The 22,925-nt window shown below is 38.4% G+C and overlaps 6 protein-coding genes and 1 long non-coding RNA gene across 22 annotated transcripts; 4 read left to right on the top strand and 3 right to left on the bottom strand.

The window, feature by feature from the left end:
* Nucleotides 1-3,615: 3,615 nt before the first annotated feature.
* On the bottom strand, nucleotides 3,616-4,264 carry LOC125501702. The gene is made up of 4 exons (XR_007279307.1): nucleotides 4,145-4,264; nucleotides 3,937-4,091; nucleotides 3,772-3,861; nucleotides 3,616-3,673 (listed from the first exon to the last, which is right to left on the bottom strand). It is a non-coding gene; the product is annotated as an uncharacterized LOC125501702 (long non-coding RNA).
* Nucleotides 4,265-5,668: 1,404 nt separating this feature from the next.
* On the bottom strand, nucleotides 5,669-16,040 carry LOC105689679 (WD repeat-containing protein 48). Of its 5 annotated transcripts, none has more exons than XR_007279353.1 (13): nucleotides 13,724-14,222; nucleotides 13,321-13,537; nucleotides 13,044-13,256; nucleotides 12,664-12,959; nucleotides 12,384-12,569; nucleotides 11,990-12,310; nucleotides 11,763-11,865; nucleotides 11,525-11,690; nucleotides 11,231-11,422; nucleotides 10,889-11,135; nucleotides 10,729-10,823; nucleotides 6,599-6,885; nucleotides 5,669-6,013 (listed from the first exon to the last, which is right to left on the bottom strand). XR_007279353.1 is itself a non-coding variant. In XM_048658234.1 (13 exons), the coding sequence occupies exons 3-13, from the start codon at nucleotides 13,769-13,771 to the stop codon at nucleotides 10,761-10,763; spliced, it is 2,052 nt and encodes a 683-aa protein (XP_048514191.1). In that variant the 5' UTR covers nucleotides 13,772-13,897; nucleotides 15,329-15,454; nucleotides 15,890-16,040; the 3' UTR covers nucleotides 9,031-10,760. The 5 variants fall into 5 exon arrangements, 4 of the variants coding, with proteins under 4 accessions (XP_048514191.1, XP_048514190.1, XP_048514192.1 ...); XM_048658234.1 differs by lacking the exons at nucleotides 5,669-6,013; nucleotides 6,599-6,885 and adding exons at nucleotides 15,329-15,454; nucleotides 15,890-16,040 and having other exon boundaries at nucleotides 9,031-10,823; nucleotides 13,724-13,897; XM_048658233.1 differs by lacking the exons at nucleotides 5,669-6,013; nucleotides 6,599-6,885 and adding exons at nucleotides 15,329-15,454; nucleotides 15,739-15,898 and having other exon boundaries at nucleotides 9,031-10,823; nucleotides 13,724-13,897.
* Nucleotides 7,091-8,726, top strand: LOC105689686 (haloacid dehalogenase-like hydrolase domain-containing protein 2). Its single transcript, XM_012406882.4, has 4 exons — nucleotides 7,091-7,710; nucleotides 7,845-8,141; nucleotides 8,228-8,438; nucleotides 8,514-8,726. The coding sequence occupies exons 1-4, from the start codon at nucleotides 7,616-7,618 to the stop codon at nucleotides 8,679-8,681; spliced, it is 771 nt and encodes a 256-aa protein (XP_012262305.2). The 5' UTR covers nucleotides 7,091-7,615; the 3' UTR covers nucleotides 8,682-8,726.
* LOC105689683 (tRNA-splicing endonuclease subunit Sen34) lies at nucleotides 14,098-15,571 on the top strand. Its single transcript, XM_012406878.4, has 5 exons — nucleotides 14,098-14,290; nucleotides 14,394-14,665; nucleotides 14,731-14,944; nucleotides 15,015-15,176; nucleotides 15,262-15,571. Exons 1-5 carry the CDS (start codon nucleotides 14,230-14,232, stop codon nucleotides 15,456-15,458), a joined length of 906 nt encoding a protein of 301 aa, XP_012262301.2. The 5' UTR covers nucleotides 14,098-14,229; the 3' UTR covers nucleotides 15,459-15,571.
* LOC105689677 (protein arginine N-methyltransferase 7) lies at nucleotides 15,724-19,281 on the top strand. 2 transcript variants are annotated; one of them, XM_012406866.4, is made up of 11 exons: nucleotides 15,724-15,947; nucleotides 16,018-16,198; nucleotides 16,294-16,443; nucleotides 16,526-16,747; nucleotides 16,855-17,093; nucleotides 17,150-17,279; nucleotides 17,356-17,585; nucleotides 17,670-17,880; nucleotides 17,951-18,298; nucleotides 18,396-18,556; nucleotides 18,651-19,281. In XM_012406866.4, the coding sequence occupies exons 1-11, from the start codon at nucleotides 15,874-15,876 to the stop codon at nucleotides 18,892-18,894; spliced, it is 2,190 nt and encodes a 729-aa protein (XP_012262289.2). In that variant the 5' UTR covers nucleotides 15,724-15,873; the 3' UTR covers nucleotides 18,895-19,281. The 2 variants fall into 2 exon arrangements, with proteins under 2 accessions (XP_012262289.2, XP_048514187.1); XM_048658230.1 differs by lacking the exons at nucleotides 15,724-15,947; nucleotides 16,018-16,198 and having other exon boundaries at nucleotides 16,303-16,443; nucleotides 16,513-16,747.
* LOC105689687 (tRNA-uridine aminocarboxypropyltransferase 2) lies at nucleotides 18,595-20,521 on the bottom strand. Of its 6 annotated transcripts, XR_007279360.1 has the most exons (7): nucleotides 20,339-20,467; nucleotides 20,155-20,254; nucleotides 19,865-20,053; nucleotides 19,617-19,797; nucleotides 19,317-19,519; nucleotides 19,000-19,212; nucleotides 18,595-18,808 (listed from the first exon to the last, which is right to left on the bottom strand). XR_007279360.1 is itself a non-coding variant. In XM_048658248.1 (6 exons), the coding sequence occupies exons 2-6, from the start codon at nucleotides 20,238-20,240 to the stop codon at nucleotides 19,089-19,091; spliced, it is 783 nt and encodes a 260-aa protein (XP_048514205.1). In that variant the 5' UTR covers nucleotides 20,241-20,272; nucleotides 20,339-20,521; the 3' UTR covers nucleotides 18,929-19,088. The 6 variants fall into 6 exon arrangements, 5 of the variants coding, with proteins under 5 accessions (XP_048514205.1, XP_048514204.1, XP_012262306.2 ...); XM_048658248.1 differs by lacking the exon at nucleotides 18,595-18,808 and having other exon boundaries at nucleotides 18,929-19,212; nucleotides 20,155-20,272; nucleotides 20,339-20,521; XM_048658247.1 differs by lacking the exon at nucleotides 18,595-18,808 and having other exon boundaries at nucleotides 18,929-19,212; nucleotides 20,339-20,521.
* On the top strand, nucleotides 20,275-22,738 carry LOC105689680 (NAD kinase 2, mitochondrial). 6 transcript variants are annotated; one of them, XM_012406874.3, is made up of 7 exons: nucleotides 20,275-20,397; nucleotides 20,472-20,629; nucleotides 20,943-21,237; nucleotides 21,296-21,697; nucleotides 21,812-21,896; nucleotides 21,959-22,220; nucleotides 22,308-22,738. In XM_012406874.3, exons 2-7 carry the CDS (start codon nucleotides 20,593-20,595, stop codon nucleotides 22,535-22,537), a joined length of 1,311 nt encoding a protein of 436 aa, XP_012262297.2. In that variant the 5' UTR covers nucleotides 20,275-20,397; nucleotides 20,472-20,592; the 3' UTR covers nucleotides 22,538-22,738. The 6 variants fall into 6 exon arrangements, with proteins under 6 accessions (XP_012262297.2, XP_012262296.2, XP_012262298.2 ...); XM_012406873.4 differs by having other exon boundaries at nucleotides 20,283-20,397; nucleotides 22,305-22,738; XM_012406875.3 differs by having other exon boundaries at nucleotides 20,287-20,397; nucleotides 21,317-21,697; nucleotides 22,305-22,738.
* Nucleotides 22,739-22,925: the final 187 nt, after the last annotated feature.

Here is a 22,925-nt window from a genome sequence, read left to right as displayed (position 1 = left end):
ATTATTTGCGCTGCATTTTGTGTTAATTAAATAAAACGTATGGATAATAACTAAATAATAAACTGTGAATTTGAGGGGGCTTTTGGGTGAGGATTGAAAATGAATTCTGACACGTTATTGGAAATATTACAAGAATTTATTGAATAGAAGGATGTACAACGGATTTTTTCTGAAGGCTTCATCACGCTAGTTGCACGTAATTCGATCTCTGGAATCCGAATCTGCAAGCAAAATGATTCCATCTATGAGATTGATCGAGTTATCGCCAATTAATCGATTGAAAAAGTGAAAAATTGAGGATATCTCGTTGGGATTTCATGCCAGCTCAATTCAAACGACGGCGTTGTGTTTATCACGCAATTTTACGTAGGAAAAGCGTCCTGGAATTATTCTGGGGGATACTCCACGTTTTTGCCGAAAAAAACAGTGAGCCTATAGCCTTGGAATTTTCTCAAAATCTGAGATGACAGCACAGATTTTTTTTCGAAGGGTGCCTTACGCTATTCTCATGTATTTTGATCTCAGGAATCCGAATCTGCAAGCGAAATGATTTCATCTATGAAATTGATCCAGTTATCGCCAATTAATCGATTGAAAAAGTGAAAAATTGAGGATATCTCGTTGGGATTTCATGCCAGCTCAACTCAAACGACGGCGTTCTGTTTATCACGCAATTTTACGTAGGAAAAGCGTCCTGGAATTATTCTGGGGGATACTCCACGTTTTTGCCGAAAAAAACAGTGAGCCTATAGCCTTGGAATTTTCTCAAAATCTGAGATGACAGCACAGATTTTTTTTTGAAGGGTGCCGTACGCTATCCTCATGTATTTTGATCTCAGGAATCCGAATCTGCGAGCAAAATAATTCCATCTATGAAATTGATCGAGTTATCGCCAATTAATCGATTGAAAAAGTGAAAAATTGAGGATATCTCGTTGGGATTTCATGCCAGCTCAATTCAAACGACGGCGTTGTGTTTATCACGCAGTTTTACGTAGGAAAAGCGTCCTGGAATTATCCTGGGGGATACTCCACGTTCTTGCCGAAAAAACAGTAAGCCTACAGCCTTGGAATTTTCTCAAAATCTGAGATGAAAGCACAGATTTTTTTTTGAAGGGTGCCGTACGCTATCCTCATGTATTTTGATCTCAGGAATCCGAATCTGCAAGCAAAATAATTCCATCTATGAAATTGATCCAGTTATCGCCAATTAATCGATTAAAAAAGTGAAAAATTGGGGATATCTCGTTGGGATTTCATGCCAGCTCAATTCAAACGACGGCGTTGTGTTCATCACGCAATTTTACGTAGGAAAAACGTCCTGGAATTATTCTGGGGGATACTCTACGTTTTTGCCGAAAAAAACAGTAAGCCTACAGCCTTGGAATTTTCTCAAAATCTGAGATGACAGCACAGATTTTTTTTCGAAGGGTGCCTTACGCTATTCTCATGTATTTTGATCTCAGGAATCCGAATCTGCAAGCAAAATAATTCCATCTATGAAATTGATCGAGTTATCGCCAATTAATCGATTGAAAAAGTGAAAAATTGAGGATATCTCGTTGGGATTTCATGCCAGCTCAACTCAAACGACGGCGTTGTGTTTATCACGCAATTTTACGTGGAAAAAGCGTCCTGGAATTATTCTGGGGGATACTCCACGTTTTTGCCGAAAAAAACAGTGAGCCTACAGCCTTGGAATTTTCTCAAAATCTGAGATGACAGCACAGATTTTTTTTTGAAGGGTGCCGTACGCTATCCTCATGTATTTTGATCTCAGAAATCCGAATCTGCAAGCAAAATAATTCCATCTATGAAATTGATCGAGTTATCGCCAATTAATCGATTGAAAAAGTGAAAAATTGAGGATATCTCGTTGGGATTTCATGCCAGCTCAATTCAAACGACGGCGTTGTGTTTATCACGCAGTTTTACGTAGGAAAAGCGTCCTGGAATTATCCTGGGGGATACTCCACGTTTTTGCCGAAAAAACAGTAAGCCTACAGCCTTGGAATTTTCTCAAAATCTGAGATGACAGCACAGATTTTTTTTTGAAGGGTGCCGTACGCTATCCTTATGTATTTTGATCTCAGGAATCCGAATCTGCAAGCAAAATAATTCCATCTATGAAATTGATCCAGTTATCGCCAATTAATCGATTAAAAAAGTGAAAAATTGGGGATATCTCGTTGGGATTTCATGCCAGCTCAATTCAAACGACGGCGTTGTGTTCATCACGCAATTTTACGTAGGAAAAACGTCCTGGAATTATTCTGGGGGATACTCCACGTTTTTGCCGAAAAAAACAGTGAGCCTATAGCCTTGGAATTTTCTCAAAATCTGAGATGACAGCACAGATTTTTTTTTGAAGGGTGCCGTACGCTATCCTCATGTATTTTGATCTCAGGAATCCGAATCTGCAAGCAAAATAATTCCATCTATGAAATTGATCGAGTTATCGCCAATTAATCGATTGAAAAAGTAAAAAATTGAGGATATCTCGTTGGGATTTCATGCCAGCTCAATTCAAACGACGGCGTTGTGTTCATCACGCAATTTTACGTAGGAAAAACGTCCTGGAATTATTCTGGGGGATACTCCACGTTTTTGCCGAAAAAAACAGTGAGCCTATAGCCTTGGAATTTTCTCAAAATCTGAGATGACAGCACAGATTTTTTTTTGAAGGGTGCCGTACGCTATCCTCATGTATTTTGATCTCAGGAATCCGAATCTGCAAGCAAAATAATTCCATCTATGAAATTGATCGAGTTATCGCCAATTAATCGATTGAAAAAGTGAAAAATTGAGGATATCTCGTTGGGATTTCATGCCAGCTCAACTCAAACGACGGCGTTGTGTTTATCACGCAATTTTACGTAGGAAAAGCGTCCTGGAATTATTCTGGGGGATACTCCACGTTTTTGCCGAAAAAAACAGTAAGCCTACAGCCTTGGAATTTTCTCAAAATCTGAGATGACAGCACAGATTTTTTTTTGAAGGGTGCCGTACGCTATCCTCATGTATTTTGATCTCAGGAATCCGAATCTGCAAGCAAAATAATTCCATCTATGAAATTGATCGAGTTATCGCCAATTAATCGATTGAAAAAGTGAAAAATTGAGGATATCTCGTTGGGATTTCATGCCAGCTCAATTCAAACGACGGCGTTGTGTTTATCATGCAGCTTTACGTAGGAAAAGCGTCCTGGAATTATTCTGGGGGATACTCGACGTTTTTGCCGAAAAAAACAGTGAGCCTATAGCCTTGGAATTTTCTCAAAATCTGAGAGGACAGCACAGATTTTTTTTCGAAGGGTGCCTCACGCTATTCTCATGTATTTCGATCTCAGGAATCCGAATCTGCAAGCAAAATAATTCCATCTATAAAATCGATCGAGTTATCGCCAATTAATCGATTGAAAAAGTGAAAAATTGAGGATATCTCGTTGGGATTTCATGCCAGCTCAATTCAAACGACGGCGTTGTGTTCATCACGCAATTTTACGTAGGAAAAACGTTCTGGAATTATTCTGGGGGATACTCCACGTTTTTGCCGAAAAAAACAGTAAGCCTACAGCCTTGGAATTTTCTCAAAATCTGAGATGAAAGCACAGATTTTTTTTTGAAGGGTGCCGTACGCTATCCTCATGTACTTTGATCTCAGGAATCCGAATCTGCAAGCAAAATAATTCCATCTATGAAATTGATCGAGTTATCGCCAATTAATCGATCGAAAAAGTGAAAAATCAAAGATATCTTGATGGGATCTTACGCTAGCTCAATTTGATTGACGGTTTCTTGTTTGATACGCTTTTTCACGTAGGAAAAGCGTCCTGGAATATTCTGGAGAATCTTTCACGTCCTTGCCGAAAAAAACGATAAGCCTATAGCCTTTTTTATCTTTTCAAAATCTGAGAAGCATGTTAGAAGATCATACCTTTACTAATTGTATAATTAAGTGTCAGCACGCATAGGAATCTCATCTGGTGCAATCGTCTGGGAGCTGTCATACAATCGTTAGAGTAGAGGTTGAGCATTCGCAAAATAACGTGATGTACTCGCAGTGTCATGCCGCTGATTTTCAAGCTATTCCTACGAAAAAATCAATTATTATTCCATATGCTGAACAATTTTGCAAGACTCACTCAATGCACTGCTGTATAAATAATCTTCATTTGTCCGAATATACTATTAATTAACCCTTTTAAATTAACATCTGCTCTGCCAATTTGATTCATGTTCAATCCGGCGACGGGGTCCATTTTGAAATTGGGGGATGATGCGCAAACGTTAGTAACTCGTCGAAATAGGAGACGAGTTTGCTCCGAGCTTTTTCGCGGGTTCCTATTGGTTTCAGGCGCCAAAAAGCATGATGGCGCCGGGCAACCAATGGGACGCTTCGCCCGTCTTTTTTTTTTTTTTTCGACGAGTTACTAACGTTTGCGTATAGTCTCCTGATTCCCTGGTTCCTCGCTCATCATATTCTCCTGATACCAAAATTCATTTTTTGACGTCAAATTTTCGCCCCGGCGACTCGAAAATCAGCCATATCTACGATTTTGCCCCGCGTCGAACCTTACGACCAAGACTTCTTACGACTTTATTGCGAGACTCTCTGCACAGAATTCAAGGAAATATGAAAATATACCATGGTTTATCATTGAATATTGTATAAATGTATAAAATTAATAAATAAATCATTTCTTTACTGACGTATTCTCCGATGAGACGAACACGGCGGAGTTTATTCACACACCCGAACGTATATTATACTGTGTATTATACTTTGGTATTATTTGCGAATTCGTTTTCTTTCTACGAGCAGTTGTACCTTTATCAATATTATTTGCGCTACATTTTGTGTTGATTAAATAAAACGTATAAATAATAACTAATTAATAAACTGTCGATTTGAGGGGGCTTTTCGGCGAGGATTGGAAATGAATTCTAACACGTTATTGAGCATATTACATGGATTTATTGAATAGAAAAATGCATGTTCTCTGACAAAGGATTTTTTCTGAAGGGTTTATCACAATAGGTACATGTATTTCGATCTGAGGAATCCGAATCTGCGAGCAGAATGATTCCATCTACGAAATTGATCGAGTTATCGCCAATTAATCGATCGAAAAAGTAAAAAATCAAAGATATCTCGATGGGATCTTGCGCCAGCTTAATTTGATTGACGGCTTTCAGTTCGATACGCTTTTTTACGTAGGAAAAGCGTCCTGCAATCATTCTGGGGAATCTTTCACTTTTTTGCCGAAAAAAATGGTAAGCCTACAGCCTTGGAATCTTCTCAAAATGTGAGAGGAAAGCACAGATTTTTTTGTGAAGGGCTCCTCATGCTATCCTTATGTATTTTGATCTCAGGAATCCGAATCTGCAAGCAGAATAATTTTATCTATGAAATTGATCGAGTTATCGCCAATTAATCGATCGAAAAAGTAAAAAATCAAAGATATCTCGATGGGATCTTGCGCCAGCTCAATTTGATTGACGGCTTTCAGTTCGATACGCTTTTTTACGTAGGAAAAGCGTCCTGCAATCATTCTGGGGAATCTTTCACTTTTTTGCCGAAAAAAACGGTAAGCCTACAGCCTTGGAATCTTCTCAAAATCTGAGATGAAAGCACAGATTTTTTTGTGAAGGGCTCCTCATGCTATCCTCATGTATTTTGATCTCAGGAATCCGAATCTGCAAGCAGAATAATTTTATCTATGAAATTGATCGAGTTATCGCCAATTAATCGATCGAAAAAGTAAAAAATCAAAGATATCTCGATGGGATCTTGCGCCAGCTTAATTTGATTAACGGCTTTCAGTTCGATACGCTTTTTTACGTAGGAAAAGCGTCCTGCAATCATTCTGGGGAATCTTTCACTTTTTTGCCGAAAAAAATGGTAAGCCTACAGCCTTGGAATCTTCTCAAAATGTGAGAGGAAAGCACAGATTTTTTTGTGAAGGGCTCCTCACGCTATCCTTATATATTTTGATCTCAGGAATCCAAATCTGCAAGCAGAATAATTCCATCTATGAAATTGATCGAGTTATCGCCAATTAATCGATTGCAAAAGTGAAAAATTGAGGATATCTTGTTGGGATTCAATGCCGGCTCAATTCAAACGACGGCGTTGTGTTTATCACGCAATTTAACGTAGGAAAAGCGTCCTGGAATTATTCTGGGGGATACTCCACGTTTTTGCCGAAAAAAACAGTGAGCCTATAGCCTTGGAATTTTCTCAAAATCTGAGATGAAAGCACAGATTTTTTTGTGAAGGGCTCCTCACGCTATCCTCATGTATTTTGATCTCAGGAATCCGAATCTGCAAGCAAAATAATTCCATCTATGAAATTGATCGAGTTATCGCCAATTAATCGATTGAAAGAGTGAAAATAATTTGAAATGCGTTGACTGGCATAATAGTATGCTTGGTAGGCACTGAGCTGTTATGAGATCTACGAAATTTGATGCACGCATTTCGGATCCTGTAGTTATAATTCTTCTTGTATAGGATCCCGAGTCTCCAGCTGATTTACATTCATATCCTGAGGAAGTAAAGAAATTTTTTCCAATATTTTTAACCAATGGCATACCTTGAACTTCAAGAGGGGTTCAGAAATAGGGCCAGTATGGAATGACTGCAGTTCTCGAGTAGATACATGTACTAGGAAGTATGATTTCTTCTCCTCCAACTCTCTGTGTCGTTTTCAAAAGCAGAGCAACAACATGCTTGCGGTGGGCAGCTGGACCTTGTCCAGCGACACACCAGCACTGACTTTCCGCTAAGGTACACAGGGGTGTAATAATAACATCTGACGTGTACCACAAGGACTCTGTCATTTCAGCTGTGCATTCTCCTCTGGGATAAATACAGTTCGACCTGGAAGAATGAAACGAATAGCAGTGATCAACTCTTCTGGTATTCATGCCAAAAAACAACCAAGTATGATAGGACTCTTCTCTAGATTGAATTCAATTTTCTAGCTGTCAGTCTAGCCCCTCTGCTTTTGAGGATGCACTCTTATTCTTCTTATTGTTAGTTATTATCAGTCAACGAAATTACATCTTTGTTGTAAGGCGGGTCTCGTGGCGTCAAGGGGCAAGAAACTTGAAATTTTAGTTCATCCGAGTTCCGCGAGCCGGTGTTACGCTTTTTGGCGCTAGTTGTCACTTTTTCGGCGGGGAAGATGTGGTAATTGAATAATTACTTAAAAAATCGAAAATTACTCGGGAAAAATGAGATATAATCAGGAAAAAATTAGAAATAAATCTGGGATGGTGAAGCTGGCCTGCATTTGTTAGCACTCTGATGGAATCTTTCTTTCAACTTGAAGTGTGTGGCTTCAAGCTCAAATGACGTTTGCAGGTAACCCCCCGCATCAGAGAAAATTGAGAGATCCATTTATAATCTTATCAAGATTCAGTGTAGCGTCAAAGTGCAGCATCGCAGCCTCAAAAAGTTGAGTTTCATAGCACGTAGATAATAGTAAATGTGACACAATAAAATAGCACCTTAAGAAATGACGTTATGATACGCCACTTCATTAAGAATCAAAGGCTCAAATTGGGAATTTATCGCTGGTATTCATCACTGTTATAATAACGATAACATGGCACGGAAAATAAAGACTGTACTAATCGATCTCAGTGGAACACTGCATGTAGATGATAATGTTATTCCAGGGGCTGTGGAAGCTTTGAAAAGGTTATTGCCTGACATTAATGTACCTCATAGCTCATAAGTCATTCTAGCTTACTATGTCAATGGTTGAAAGCGTCGACATTAAAACTACCGGACGATTGTAAACAATTCTAACATTATGACGAATTTTGACATAGACTTCGTGAAACTGGTGCATTCATCAGATTTGTTACAAACACAACCAAAGAATCTCAGAAGTTGTTGCACGATCGTCTGAAGAAACTTGGTTTTGTCATTGCCAAAGATGAGATCTTTAGTTCCCTCCAAGCAGCAAGACAAGTTTTGATTTCTCGTCAACTGAATCCACTATTATTGATTGATGATGCAGCTGTGGAAGATTTCACAGATTTGTCCAAGGAAGGTCAACTAAATGCTGTGGTTGTCGGTCTAGCACCTTCAAAATTTCATTACAACCAATTAAACACAGCCTTCAGGTATAGCTATACATAAATGTTACACCTGCAAATCAGGTACAGCATCACCAATATTATCAATGATTCTTATTTACTATTCGTTTTAGACTTCTCCTCGAAGGTTCATCTCTGATTGCTCTTCACGAAGGAAGATACTACAAATGTAGCGATGGTTTGGCCTTAGGACCTGGAGCGTTTGTTAAAGGCTTAGAATATTCAGCTAATGTCAAAGCTGAGATAATAGGAAAACCGACTGCGGATTTCTTCCTCACCGCTTTGGGAGAAACTAAGCCAGAAGAAGCAGTGATGATAGGCGATGTGAGTTTTTTTGGCTACTACATATTTAAATATCTCCCAAAAGACAATAATGAATTTTTTATCAAATGATTCCAGGATGTGAAAGATGATGTGGCTGGTGCACAAGCAGTTGGAATCAAAGGGATATTAGTTAAAACTGGTAAATACCTGGCAGGCGATGAAGACATGATCTTGCCACCACCGTACAAAGTTTGTTCGTCATTTGTTGAGGCTGTCCAAGTTGTTGCCGAGATGATAGTTTGAAATATGAACATGTAGGATAATTTGTAATAAATATTTTGTCCGATACAACAGAGTATCTAATTTTATTATTATTCTATTCTTAGTTTTTGAATGTAGAACACAGTGTCTACTTTTATTAATGTAACTGATGAAAACGAGAATATCTATGAATATTCAAATTAAACAAATGCCGCAGCAGTAGCGTTGCTGAAAAAGATTGAATTACAAATAACATTACCAGTAGAAGGTAACATTTTCATTTGAAATCGCATCAGAAACCATTATTCTCTTTTTACCTTGTGTCTGCTAATTATTACACTAGGTCTAGGCATTTCGATGAAACAGTAAATGTTACGAAATTTTGTCAGAGTTCATTAATACTTGAAAACTTTTTTATTTTGATTCTTTATGTTTTATTTTTTTTGTAGCTGAATCAGTTAACATAATTTCGTATAGATTGAACATCTAAAAGCACCAAATTACTTTGTAGGATTTTTGATGCTCTTTTCCATTTATTTTAGCATCGTTAAGAGATACCAAAATTCGGGCATTCAATGATGTAACAAAATACGAATACCCACCAAGTAAATGGAAAGGCTACGTACAATTTCATATAAATGAGCACCTGGTACAAATCTCTGATAAAGCTAGTTACTAATTCTTGTCAAGTTTTATTAATATTATAAGTCTGTGGCATTGCCTCATCTTATAGATGAGTCCGGTAGTTTCTAGACATGCTATTTCTTTGTGTAATGTTTTTCATTTATTTACAATTGTGCTTGGCTTAGTTCTAAGTTAATTGGGAAATCATTTGTTCCAATATGGTACAGGAATTGAATTGAATTGAGTTATCAATACATGGCTAAACAACGTACGGACAGTCAACAAGTTCTCGATTTCTTACACTTGCCCTGCTTCCATTTCTGAGAGTAACCTTTGCCATTTCTGAAATTGTCAGCAAACTTTCTGGTTTGAAGAAAATGCAATGCCAAAACCCTCGAAATGATTGAAACACGGCCATAGATTTGATGTTTCATTCCAGGTATGGATCATTACAAACTGGCGAATACATGTTTTTACTACAAATTCATAAAATTATTTGGCCAACTTTTTACATTACTTTGGCTGCTTGGATAGAATTTAATCGAACGTAGATTAACACCTATATTTCCTTTTTACATCGTCAATTTGCTCTTCGACCCAGACAATTTGTGCATACGGTAATGAAACACCGGTTCCTTTAACAGGTTCATAGAAGGTGCTTCACTCCACGTTTTGGCATTGGATTTCGCGATGTATAAAATGGATTAGTCGGATGTTTGACAGTGGAAATTCGCATTAGGATTTGAGAATTTATGAACTCACAGAGAAAATTGAGTTACCGTTTCTCCAGAACAATTCTTCGTTGCTTCACCATAGCTAAAACCATCTTTCAAAATGTTCGTTGAACAGTCTTATCCACATTTCATTTACCAGAAATAAACACAATAACCTATTCACAAATTGTATGATCGTTTCACCTATGAATCAAACATTTAGTTTCAGGAAAAGTTTTATACCTAACGTTTAGGATCTCTAATAGTCAAGGTTATCAACTGATATTTATTTTGTCATTGTGAAAGTATTTGATGCAGCTATATCTGTACAAAATCATCTTGATGACAATTTTAGCAATGCAAAACCTCGAGCTGAACCCAACTCATGAAAATATGATTCCTAAGATACTGCGTTCTTCGCTGATGTTACCACATTCAAATGTTGAACTTTGAGATTAACGAAATCATCAACAAAAATCACCTTTGACTTCGATCAATTCATGTTCCCAATCAATGATGCTCTAACATCTCTGACAATAAGATGATATCAGAAACACATCACAGGTTCAATACTCCCTCCATTTCTGGGGGTTCCACCAGAGTATTAAGCAAACTTTGTTCATACCTGCGTGCAACTTCATGTGTAAGATCTTCGATCTGTCGTTTTGTGTTATACAGACAATCAATACTCACTCAAAGATTTGTGGTCTTAAAAGCCACATAAAAAAGTGACGCATGATGGATGTACTTACAAGTATCTCAGGCCGTCCATCTAGATTTTCGACTATTTGACTGGTCGATAATGTAACGTCAAATCCGCGGAGTTTTTCCAGACGAAATGTCTCACCTAGAAATGGAAATTAAATTACACCTTAAAAATCGATAAATCAATACAATAACACATTTTTTTACCGTTCTCAAGTCCATAGAAGGGTCCAGAAGTTGATCGTTGCAAAGTAGCTCCACCTTGTCTTCTGCTAATGACGAGTTGTCAGTATTTGAATCAGCGTTTGCACGGTCGCCAGCTGGAGAACCTCCAGACACTGTATTTCCAGCACCAGCAACTGAACCGGAGTCACTACCAGCACCTAATACCTTATCGTACACGTGCTCGGCCACTTTGCGAACTTGAATAAAATCATTGGCTATCAGGCGATCTCTAAAACCAGAGACAAAGAAAAAACGACAAAATAGTTGGGATTCTTTTACGGCAGTTACCGGATAAATTTTGGACTTGATTTACAGAAAACCAACTTTTTCAAGCTCTTAACACCTGAAGTCGAGTGTGGCAACAGGTAAAACGGAATCTTGATAAACTTCGGCAGATTTTTATCTACTACAATGTCGACAACCCATGGTGGGACAGTTTCATTGAGAAGTACTCCTTCTGTCTCACCAGCTGCATCACGGACTAGCAATCTGTATAAAGTTCTACCGCCGACTTCACTGAAATACAAAAATAAATAGACGCCTTATCGAACCTTTCCAGGTCTACCTCAAACTACATGCTGTTGCTTGACAGACTTTTGAAAAGATATTCAGACCCACCTAAAGATGACAGGTGTATGGCCGGGAACGGAAAAGTAGGGATTACCTCCTCTGGTATGCGTTGGTCCGTTTCCGTCATTAATATTCCCATCATTCTCGTCGTCGGCATGCAAAGGTCTCCACCAATGCTCGAGAAGCGCTTGGAGAAGCAGATTTCCATAGTTTACTGAAATTGACGAAAGAGAGACAAGTGTTAAAGAAGGATATTTCAATAATTCAACGTACTAATGATATATACCTTTCTGGTCAACGGCGTCATTGTCTGCCAAGCCGGTTTCTTTAGCAGAAACCCATGCGGAAAAACAGTCATTCTCATCTTGCCCCAAGTGTATAGTTAACATCTGGATTGAAAAAAAAAAAAAAAAAAACTGAGTCAACCTTAACAATTAAATTACCAATTAAAACAATTTCCCAATGCTTGTTCAAATCAATTTTAGAAGTGATGCGATCAAGATAGCCGCTCACCCCAGTCTTCAGGTCAACGTTAAACCAATTTGGGACATAAACTGTCTTATTTCTTTTCTTCACTTCCTGATCAAAATCCACCTGCCCAAGATCGATGACTTTGCTAGCTTTCAACACATCATAAAGTGCCACATTTTCCTCAGTGTCTCGAGTTAGAACATGCCTTCTGTCATTGAGAACGTGACAGTGTCGTACCGCTGCACCTCCAATTATTTTCTGGGTAGGCTCTGAATTATAAGGTCCTATACTTCTAAGTCCAGATACAGTTCCGGTTGTATCCTCGCAATAGTCTCCGCATTGCCAGTCTTTTTGGTTAATTGCCTGAGTAGAAAAAACGTGTCCCAACGTTATGTATCTCTTGTATTTAAAGCACCTATAATACTTGGCTTCTTACCCAGTTGTTTATAGTCGACTCGCTAGTGGCTACCCATAAACTATTCTGATCTGGAGTCATAGCCATTTTGAGGATCGGAGCTTTCTCCTCACAGATGACTGTGCATCTTTCAGGTGCCCTCAACTCTGTCATTATTACCTTTCTATCTCTACCCCCAGATATTACGTGGCTGAAAGTATCTGTCGCCTAAAACGATATAAATTGGAGTGTTTGTATGAACAATAGGATAGATCAGGAATAAGCAAAGACACCGATTGTGGCTTAAGAACAAAATTAATACCAGCAATGCCCAAACGCCTTCTGTATGAACTCTGAACGTTTGTATGCACCACTGTTGGCCAAGGGACCACAATTTTATAGTACCATCTGAGCTAGCAGAAAGACACTGCGTCCCATCTCTGTTTAAAACCAGAGCTTTGATATTATCTGCGTGACCTCTGAGCTTCATGAGCTTTGCACAAGACCGTGGATCCCAGACACGAAGAACTTTTTCAGTGCTTCCACTGACTATGACAGTCCCGGGTGGATTCATCGCTAAACTATAAATGGAGTCTTTGTTTCCCGTCAAGGATGAAGCTAGAATCAAAAAGATGGATCATGTCAGAACAGCAGAGTTTTGATTTCTGGGTTACAATCCTGAAACGAATTACCGATACTCACTGGTCACTGTGTTGTTACTGGCAGTCAAAGCCGTCAATGTATTGACATCCCACAAAAATATTGCTCTGTCTAACCCGGCGCTAGCCACTTGTTCTCTGTCCTTTGCATATGCTAGGGCTTTAACATAGTCCTTATGCGTGCGCAGAGTGGACATGCAGAAGCCTTTGTGAGCATTCCACACTTTAACTGTTGTGTCAGAGCTAGCCGATATCACTGGAAAAGAACGTGAAGGATGTACAAAAGATGACAGAGTGTTGAAGGGATTCTGCCTACTCACAATTTTTACCACCGCAACATGAAACAATATCATTGACCCAGTCTGTGTGATGTTCCATTGATTGTATATAAGGTTCTTTAATATTTTTGCAGTTCCATATGCGTATTATGCTGTCTCTTCCAGCGGAGTACAATCTATGCGAAACTGGATCATATTGCAGCGAATTTACTCCTGCTCTGTGCTTACGCTCTACTTCATCTCTGATCACCATTGATACCTGGTTAATTACAGAAAACGAATAAAAATGGTTTATCAATAAATAGGATGGGCAGAATTGATTAGTTCAGGTTTCAAATAGACACTGTCCTGATAGAACTAGGAGTTGGCACTAAAGAAATGAATGAGACATGTAATCGGAGGGACATATCACACCCTAAAAAATTGAAGGCCAGTTAAAACTCACCTGTACTTTTTTGCGGGCACTTTGGCCACCTGTCTTGTGGGTTGCCATTATTGAAGGTTTTTCCAAAAATACGGTGACATCAAGAGCTTAAAAAAGGTTTGGTTCCCAAGCTGAAAAATATCCAGATCCGCAACCAAGATTTTGTACGTACATGGATTTTTTACTCTTTTGAAGCTGTAATTATCGAAATATCCCGATGAACCAAACTGGAAGACCGTGCCGTTTCGTATCGCGGTATATCTCTCAAAAAAACGACAATAAACCCCTTTCGAGCAAAGTATCGTTGACTGAAGATTATAGGGTATACCGGGAGGGAGCATGATCACCGAAAACCGGGCCGACAAAGAAAGAAATAGTAAGGTGATAGATTTTCTCTTTCTATGTCAGGGGCGTAGCAGGATGGTCCCGGAGTCCATGTTAAAATTGTAAATAGAAATACTTGAGCTACATGAATGTCCGAAGCATTATAGAAGCGCATATCCTTCCTGCAAAGCTGTTTCCGTAGCATGTCCGAAATTATGGATCTAGCTCTGTCAGAAGAAACTGCATATGTTTGGAATGCTGAAGGTTTGTTTGATGCGCAAAATCGATCACCGATAACAATGTTCATCTGACCTAACCCATTCGAAACTCACCTTTTTTGATCTGTGTTTAATTGTATGGAATATAGATTGGCTGAAATTGAGAAGAGATTATAGAATCTACGGTGTCTTAATAGGATGTCTTCCAAGGCTCCCACGGCAAGAAGTTTTTCTTGGATTACCTTTATTATTACTTGCAGAAGAAACAACTCTTCTTATAGAAAAAAACATTGTGCGTCTTAAAAGCCATGCATCAATGTATAAAAAGCCGGACGATTTGATGAGAAAAGTTTTTCAAGAATACAAAGAAAAATTATTTATTGAACAAGAAATTTGTTTGAGAGAGCAAAGGAAAAAGCAGGTATAAATATCTAGTTGAATCATTCTTTATATAGTGTAAAAAATTATAGCTCTTGGTTGTTTCAGATTATTTCAATGATGGATAAAATAATCGAGGGGAAAAAAAGAAAAATTCTTGGCATTGGTACCAGCAAAAAAAAGATACGGAGTCAAAAAATAGATGGACCGACTCAGACTGCAATGAATATAATAAACATCGATCGAGATACACTTCTACAACAAGAAATGGCCAAGCTACCAAAGCTCGAAAAAAGTGATGCTCTAATCCAGACTCATACTTGTAAGTATTGCCCTGGCTACTAGTCTCTTTGAAATAAAATTTTGTAACGTAGTCGTTCTTCTGCCAATAGCTTACCCCTGGCTTGGTGATATGGAAGATAGAACTTCTGCTTGGAAGTATCCTTCAACTCCTAATGAAGTTATAAGATATAAGGTCTACAAAGATCTTTGGGAGCATGGATTTCATGTTACTAGTGGGGAAAAGTTTGGTGGAGATTTCCTTGTTTATCCAGGTAAAAGTAACAAACCAAAAAGTTCTGAAATCAGATGGTAATTTGATTACGCTTTTTTTTATCATCAATTTCCATCCTCTACCAGGCGATCCGATGATGTACCACTCTCAATTCATAGTGTCATGCATAGACAGACAAGAAATGATACCTACTCTCGAATTGATCGCTCACTCCCGTGTTGGCTGCAATGTCCGCAAGACTCAAGTCTACGCAACCCTTGCTGAAAAGAGTCAAGACGTCAAGTACCAGTCTTTCCAGTGGACAGATTCATATGCGCTCTGAAACCAACAAATTCACACATATTGTGAAAATGTGTTTCAAATAAAAGGAAAATCAGTATTTTATTCATGTAAATTTCACTGCTTAATTTTTAATAAACAGTCTTTATAAACAAATGAAATGTGAGAAATTCAACCTAATGTAGAAGTTTCATGGAAATAAGCTATCAGGTTATGTTCGTATTCAGGCAATCACGTTCTCGAATCGAACTTGCTGCAATCACCTATTAGAATATATCAGTTCCTATCCCAAGGCAGGCCTATCCTATCCAGCTACTCATTACCTCGGCAAAAACCACGCCTAATCCCGTCAATGTGCCAATTGTAGATTTGTGATTTTCGTAAGGTATTCATTACTCGCCGGTTAACAGATTGTGCACAGATTTTGGGCAAAAATATTTTTCACGAAGTACAGTTTAATGAAATTCTACACACCATACTTCCGGCGAGTTTCTGTGCAAATATCTACTAGCCTTCAGAAAGGATTATATTCGTAAGTTCGCATCATAGATATTCACATGGTATTCATATTAATTTTTTAAATGACAGTTTGGCTCGTATAGTCTTTCCATGCCGCGGCATACAACTCGAAGGATATCGAATACCAAGAAAATGAGTGTCTTCACGCAGAATTTGAACCCCATAACAGGCACCACTTGCTGGGAAGAAAAAGATCCTGATTACGATTATCACCAAGAAGTTGCAAGATCGGCATTTGCCGATATGTTACACGATCATGAAAGGGTTGGAACCATTTTTAACCAACTACATGACTACTTAATTCACCTACAAACACTATCTCTTATTCATCCATAACTTTCGTTATTCTTTGGACACAGAATGAAAAATATTTGGTTGCTCTGAAAGCGGCAATAGAGAAAAAACACTCTTTGGGACAGAAGGCTCATGTGTTGGATATCGGGACTGGTACAGGGCTACTTTCAATGATGGCTGCAAAGTGTGGGGCTGACACAATCACTGCATGTGAAGTAAATAAGATTTACTTATCTGTAAGGTTCTTAGCCTTTTGTAATTAAGTTTTCAGTTTGATGAGGCAGGTATTATTTTCAGGCATTTAGACCAATGGCGAATTGCGCGGTAAAAATTATAGAAGGAAATGGATACGCTGAGAAGATAAAACTGATTTTCAAACGATCTACCGATATTACTGTTGGACAAGATGGAGACATGCAACAACGTGCCAATATTTTGGTCACAGAGGTTTTTGACACAGAATTGATTGGAGAAGGAGCATTATCAACTTTCCAGCACGCTCACAAAGTTTTGTTGGATGTAGGCATATGTACAAAAGGATTCATATTTCTCTCATTTTGAGAGGCAGAATAACGAAATCACCTTGTAGGGTTCTTACGTTTACAAGCATGTTATATTTCTTGCAGAAAAACAGTATAGTTATTCCACATAGTGGCATAGTGTGGGCTCAAGTTATTGAAAGTTCAACAGTACGTGGCTGGAACAGAATAGACCCAATCCGTAATTCCAAAAGGAATAATATTCTCGTGGATACTCCAATTTCTGCAAAAATGTGTAGTGGGGTTGCAACAGTCCATGACTTACAACTCAGCCAATTACCAATAGACTCGTTCAGGCGATTGACTGAACCTCAAGAGGTCTGCAGGTAAAAAAATTTCAAAGGTCTATCATTTGCATGTTTTTATAGTTCTTCATCTGCAGATTCGATTGGTCGGGAAAATCACCTTTGAAGCTCACAGAAACCTTCAGTCACCAAATCAGGCCAATTGCCACAGGCACCGCCCATGCAATATTTATGTGGTGGGATTTGAATATGGATACAGACGGGCAGGTAAAATTTAACGAGTAATTCAAGGAATAAGCAACATGAGATACGTACCGTATTTTTTTAATTTTTTATGGTGTAGGTAGTTTTAAGCTGCGCACCTGTCTGGGAGCATCCGGACGTAAAATTAGAAGCTGAAAAAGGCAGAAGTGTGACTGAATTGAAAGAGAAGATTCCGTGGAGAGATCACTGGATGCAGGCAGTTTATTATCTCTCTCCGGAAATCCCAATTTCAACTGAAGAAGATGTTACCTTGGTTACTTCTCATGATGAATACTCATTCGCGTATCACCTGGATTATTCACAATCAAAGTTCGAAACAATATTCCATGGAGTTTAATACTACCTTTTATTTCTCATGTGTTCGCTTTGATAATTACGTCTATCTATGTTCAGGGTAGACAATTCAAATTACCAGAGGCCAATCTGCGACTGTTTCCTCCATTTGGCTTACTCCAGAACACGGATAGGGCAGCTCAACGACAGCAGTCGTAACGCAAAGTACATACAAGTGTTGGAAAGAAAAATTACGCCTGAATCGATCTGCTTATGTCTATCTGATGGCTGTTTGCTAGGGTTGGCTGCTGCTAAACTTGGAGCAAAGAAGGTAGAAAAAGTCTAACTTACCTGCTAATTAGCCATCATCATTGTCGTGACTCTATTTTCATTTTTGTCAGGTCATAATTTATGAGAGCAATAGTTTATCGCGCAGAGCAATGGAAACGTACGTAACGGCAAATAATCTCTCTGAAACGGTGCAAATTATCACATCAAAGAGTGAGCTACCCCCCGGAAACGAGGTAAACCTGATTTTTGGAGAGCCCAACTTCGTGACTTCAATTGTTCCATGGGACAACATATACTTTTGGCATTTGAGTTCAAAGTACCCAGAAAATATTGCTAGGATACCAACCTCGGTTACTATCAAAGCTATAGCCGTTGAATTTAAGGACTTATACAAGATCCGAGCGCCTCTGGGGATTTGCGAAGGATTCGACATGGCTATATTCGACAAGCTAGTTCAGGTTTGTTTGAAATACAAAGATTATTCGGCGGTTAGACTCTGGATTATAGTTTATAAGCTATTATTTAGTCCTGGATATTTCATATGCATATATTTAGAGTTCAAGTGACATAAGTGATAATCCCATCGAAGCACATCCCCTCTGGGAATACCCGGCACGAGCTCTCAGCGCTTCATTCACAATCACACAGTTTGACTTTGCAAAAGACATAAATCAACAATGTGGGATCAAGCTTTCGAACATTGTTCCCATATTGATGTGAGTAGAAAATTCAGTGTCCAAATTTTTTTACAATATTATACGTACGTAAGCTATTGAATAAATCTGTTCTGTTTTATAAATGGCAATTTAGGCAAGGCCACTGCAACGGCATTGCATTATGGGTTGACTGGATTCTCGATTCTACGACGGAAGTGACGACGGGTCCCATACACGACACAAATCCGGGTTCTGATATATCCTGGGACCCGTATACACGGCAAGGTGTATACCTTCCACGTAAAACGTATCCTGTAACGACGAATAACTCTCTTGTATGGTCCATGAATTTCTCTCCACTTAGTGGGGACGTGGAATTTGGATTTGAAATCGTATAATTTTTTGAAGTGATGCAAAGGCCATGACTTAGCCTTTTTTATCTGAATTTTCTATTTTAATTCATTTATTGACATGGAAATCTAGCGCATTGATTCAGAAATCACCTTGAATAACAGAGAGTTTAATATCCTTCTTTCGTAATAATCCACCAATTATAATTTTTTTAGATTTTCCATTGAAAATCAAAACCTAGCTAATCTTCAGGCAGAACACGAAGTTGTTTAGCTAGCCTTTTTCCAATCAACTTGGGATATGTATGTTGCTTTATTCTCCACTCTTTACTTTGATGTGTCACGGCACCATTCTGAAGTTGAAATCTGCAATGACGACAAATGGTATATATATATCTGATACTGTCATTTTAAAATAAATCGACAAGCAAAATACGGTTTCTTTTAATGAAAATATATGGGATTCACACCTGCATAGATAATGAAGTGGACCCAATAATTCATTCCTTATTTGTGAGTTTCCTTCCAAAATAGATAGTGCTAAGGCACCAGTTTCCAAAGTAGATAAACACCCTTCTGTTGGCTGTGTTCGTATTACATATTCACTGATTGGTAATCCAACCAGTTTACAAGATCGTACAGAGTGTAAGATAGGACTGTTGTGATACATTGCCTGGGGGATGGAAGTATTGCTACTTTTCTTTCTTCATAGCTCTAGTAAGAATAGTTTATCATTGATCACAATGTTAAATAAAACAGAATTGCATTACCTTAGCTTGTGGCCATGTGCCATCAAGTATAACTAGGTTGTAAGGTTTTTGTCCATTGAGTCCAACAGGATCAAGCGCATTGAGAGTCGTTGAAGCAATTGTTGGGTAAAGCATAACGGTATTGGTGTCAGCCAAGATATCAGATAACCCCTCATGTTTCAAAAGTGGAAATTTCTTCCCCCTGAATTATTTGTCAAGTTTGTTAGTTAAGCTTACTATAGGTATATCGAAAATGAAAAATTATTAACCTGAAGGTTAGGCATTTCCCTACTTCCAGTCCAAAAGTCAACATAGGTGCAGTCCTCAGACATCGTTTCACCTCCGCAGGATGTTGCAGTATGATTAGTCTAGAGGCTGGAGATAAACGAGTCTTTGGCAACCCGGGACACCAACAAACTGGAACTGGTCTCCTATGTGCAGTAAGGCAAGGGATGTGTCTGCTTTTATTCTTAAGCTCTATTAGACTATGTAAAACTATACATATATCTCACGGCTTTGCAATACGTTATTGCAGCCCTGTATACGTACTAATGCATACCTGCATTGTGTACATTTATCACGCATTGTCGGTGGATCTGCATCAATGCTGGCGAGCTCTTCCCACACTGTCTCTGGACTTGACATTTTTACCAGTCCCCCTGGAGTCGGTCGAAATACTATTTAAATTGTTATTAAATGTACTAAAAATTCGAATTATACCATCAAGCTGAATTTATACATACTGACGCGAGATTAGCACAAACAAGCTCCTATCTACCCGTCCTTAATGTGTGCCATGACAGTAGGTTTTTATTGGTTTTTATGTAAATTTTAGGCAGCGCCACATAACATAACACTCGTCGCGATTGTTCCTAGGAGGTTATAGACGCCGGTAATTTCGGTTATTCATACAATTCAGGATATCAGTGTGATGCGTACGTAACCGTATACATTTTGATGATGCATACGTGTAAGACTTCATGCTCGAAAGTGTAAGATGACGGCGCTTGCTTTATTGCACAGAAAAGTAAGCGGTAAGTAACAATCAAAACTGATCAAAACCAACTCAGGAAAGTTGCAGCACATCTGTGAAAGTTCCGTAGTATTGTTAGTTCCGTTTGCCTCTATCCACATGCCACAGACCTCTACCATCTATTCTATTTCTGAGCAGAATTGTCGATCGAAAATCAGAGGAAATATATCGTTTAATTCTGTGTACGTCAAAAAAGCGAGAGGTGCTACAGTGCTACTGACAATTCTCAACAATGTATCAGAATTGGTGGCAGAATAAATATTGGTGAGAGGACGTTTGACAAACAGTTTTTCAGATGTGTAAGATCTTTCTAGGTACTCAACAACTTTTCCAAACAGCGACGTTGTTTGCAAAGCAATCCTATATTCTTTCACGAAATGAGTCACGCTTTGTACCAAAGCGAGTACTCGTGTTGTCTAAAGTATCTCGATACTACTATGAGAAACTATGGGGGCCTGACTTGAATGAATCTCAGCTTAGGAGAAGACTGATGGATAGAGGATCTGACTACGATGCATTGCTTGCCAGCCATCAGAATGACAAAGAGAAAGAGTTGGCTACAACCAACATTTTGAAGGACTTAAATATAGAATACAAAGTAATGAATAGGTGAGTACCACCAGTGAAGTCACATTTTTCAAACTTTATTGTCAAGTTTGTTTAAAAGGTCAGTTAATAATCTTTGTAGGTTATCAGTAGACCATAACGCATTTAATTGGGCAGATCTAATTCTACCTATTGGTGGTGATGGAACATTTTTATTTTCTGCAAATTTAATCTTTGATAACAAGAAGCCGATAATAGGGATAAACTCCGATCCCTTGTCATCTGAAGGGTACCTGATGCTCCCTGAAAAATATACCAAAGATATACGTTTGATATTCGAGCTGATGAAAGCTGGAGAATATAAATTTCTGATGCGAAGTAGAATTAGGACTACCCTGAAGGGTGTGGGAATTTGGGAGCCACCCTTTCACATGCATCAAAAGTGGAGAGTTACCGGCAAAGAAAGATCTCAGGTCAAACATGCCGATGAGAGCATAGCAGTAGAGAACAAGAAGATTCTCAGGTATTTTGCAGAAAAAATATGCGGCTAAATATGTAGAGTTAAACACTAATTGTAACAAATTATTTTCACATCCTCACCAGATCTTTCATAATTATGAGAAATTTTGAATGTTAGGTTCAATGTGGACGACACATACAAAGACCACTCAGAGAATGTCCAACCTAATGAGAGACGACTTCCCTGGCTAGCTTTGAACGAAGTGAGTTCTAAAACATTATTCGATATAATGTAGTCTCAATATAATGCTCGTGCTCTGCTTAGGTGTTCATAGGGGAAGCTCTGTCAGCCAGGACGAGTGCCTTAGATATAAGATTAGGGAATGCAAATTTATCTTTTAAAGTGAAAAGCTGTGGGTTGTGCGCAAGTACTGGAACTGGATCAACTTCCTGGCACAGAGCAATCAACAGTCTCAGTCCGCAGACTGTTGATAACATCTTTAGGGTAGGGGGTATCAAGCTTGATTCCAGCATCAATGCCACTGATATATCTTCCAGATACAACGGCCAACTGCAATTTCCTGCAGGTCAGTCAATTCAGAGATATCAAAATTAAGGAATTTGATCCATAGGGAAGATTACAGTAAAACTAATTTATGTTGACCTTTTAGAAGACTGCAGAATAGCCTACACGATCCGAGATATGATTGTAGGGAGAACATTGCCATCGCCCAAAGGCATTCAACCACGTGGCTTTTGTCAGAAGCTCATAATTCGCTCACATTGCTTTGATGCAGGTCTGGTCCTCGATGGTGGCATTGCGGTCCCTTTCAACGATGGAACAGTCGCAGTATTGGAAATTCATCCAGAAGATTCTCTTCGAACAATAATACTCCCAGAATGAACGATTCCAAAATTAATAGTAACAGTCCGAACAACTCTTGAACCCTACAAAATTTGTCGGAGATATTGTTAAAACAAAAGTTGCTATAATCTGTGCATTAATACTATCCATATGAATTATTTAAACAAATGTGACCCTTGTTTGTTTCTAACACTTCATATCTTACGTCCTATCCATAATATAGAAATGAGATCAATTGCATATGTATCTTTTTCTTTGTCTTGATTCATCTTTAACAAAAATAATCCACAACTGATGAATGGAAAATAGAAACTCATATTTACATTATGATTGAATCATTCGAGATTTGCTTATAACAAGAATGAACGACTCTTAATCTTCGAAATTATTTATCTGGAAATGTATATCGTAGACATTGTCATTAATT

Source organism: Athalia rosae, chromosome 7, assembly GCF_917208135.1.
Source record: "Athalia rosae chromosome 7, iyAthRosa1.1, whole genome shotgun sequence".
NCBI classification, from domain to species: Eukaryota; Metazoa; Arthropoda; class Insecta; order Hymenoptera; family Athaliidae; genus Athalia; species Athalia rosae.
The sequence above is the reverse complement of the archived record's forward strand: the minus strand, read 5'-3'. Positions and strand labels throughout refer to the sequence as shown.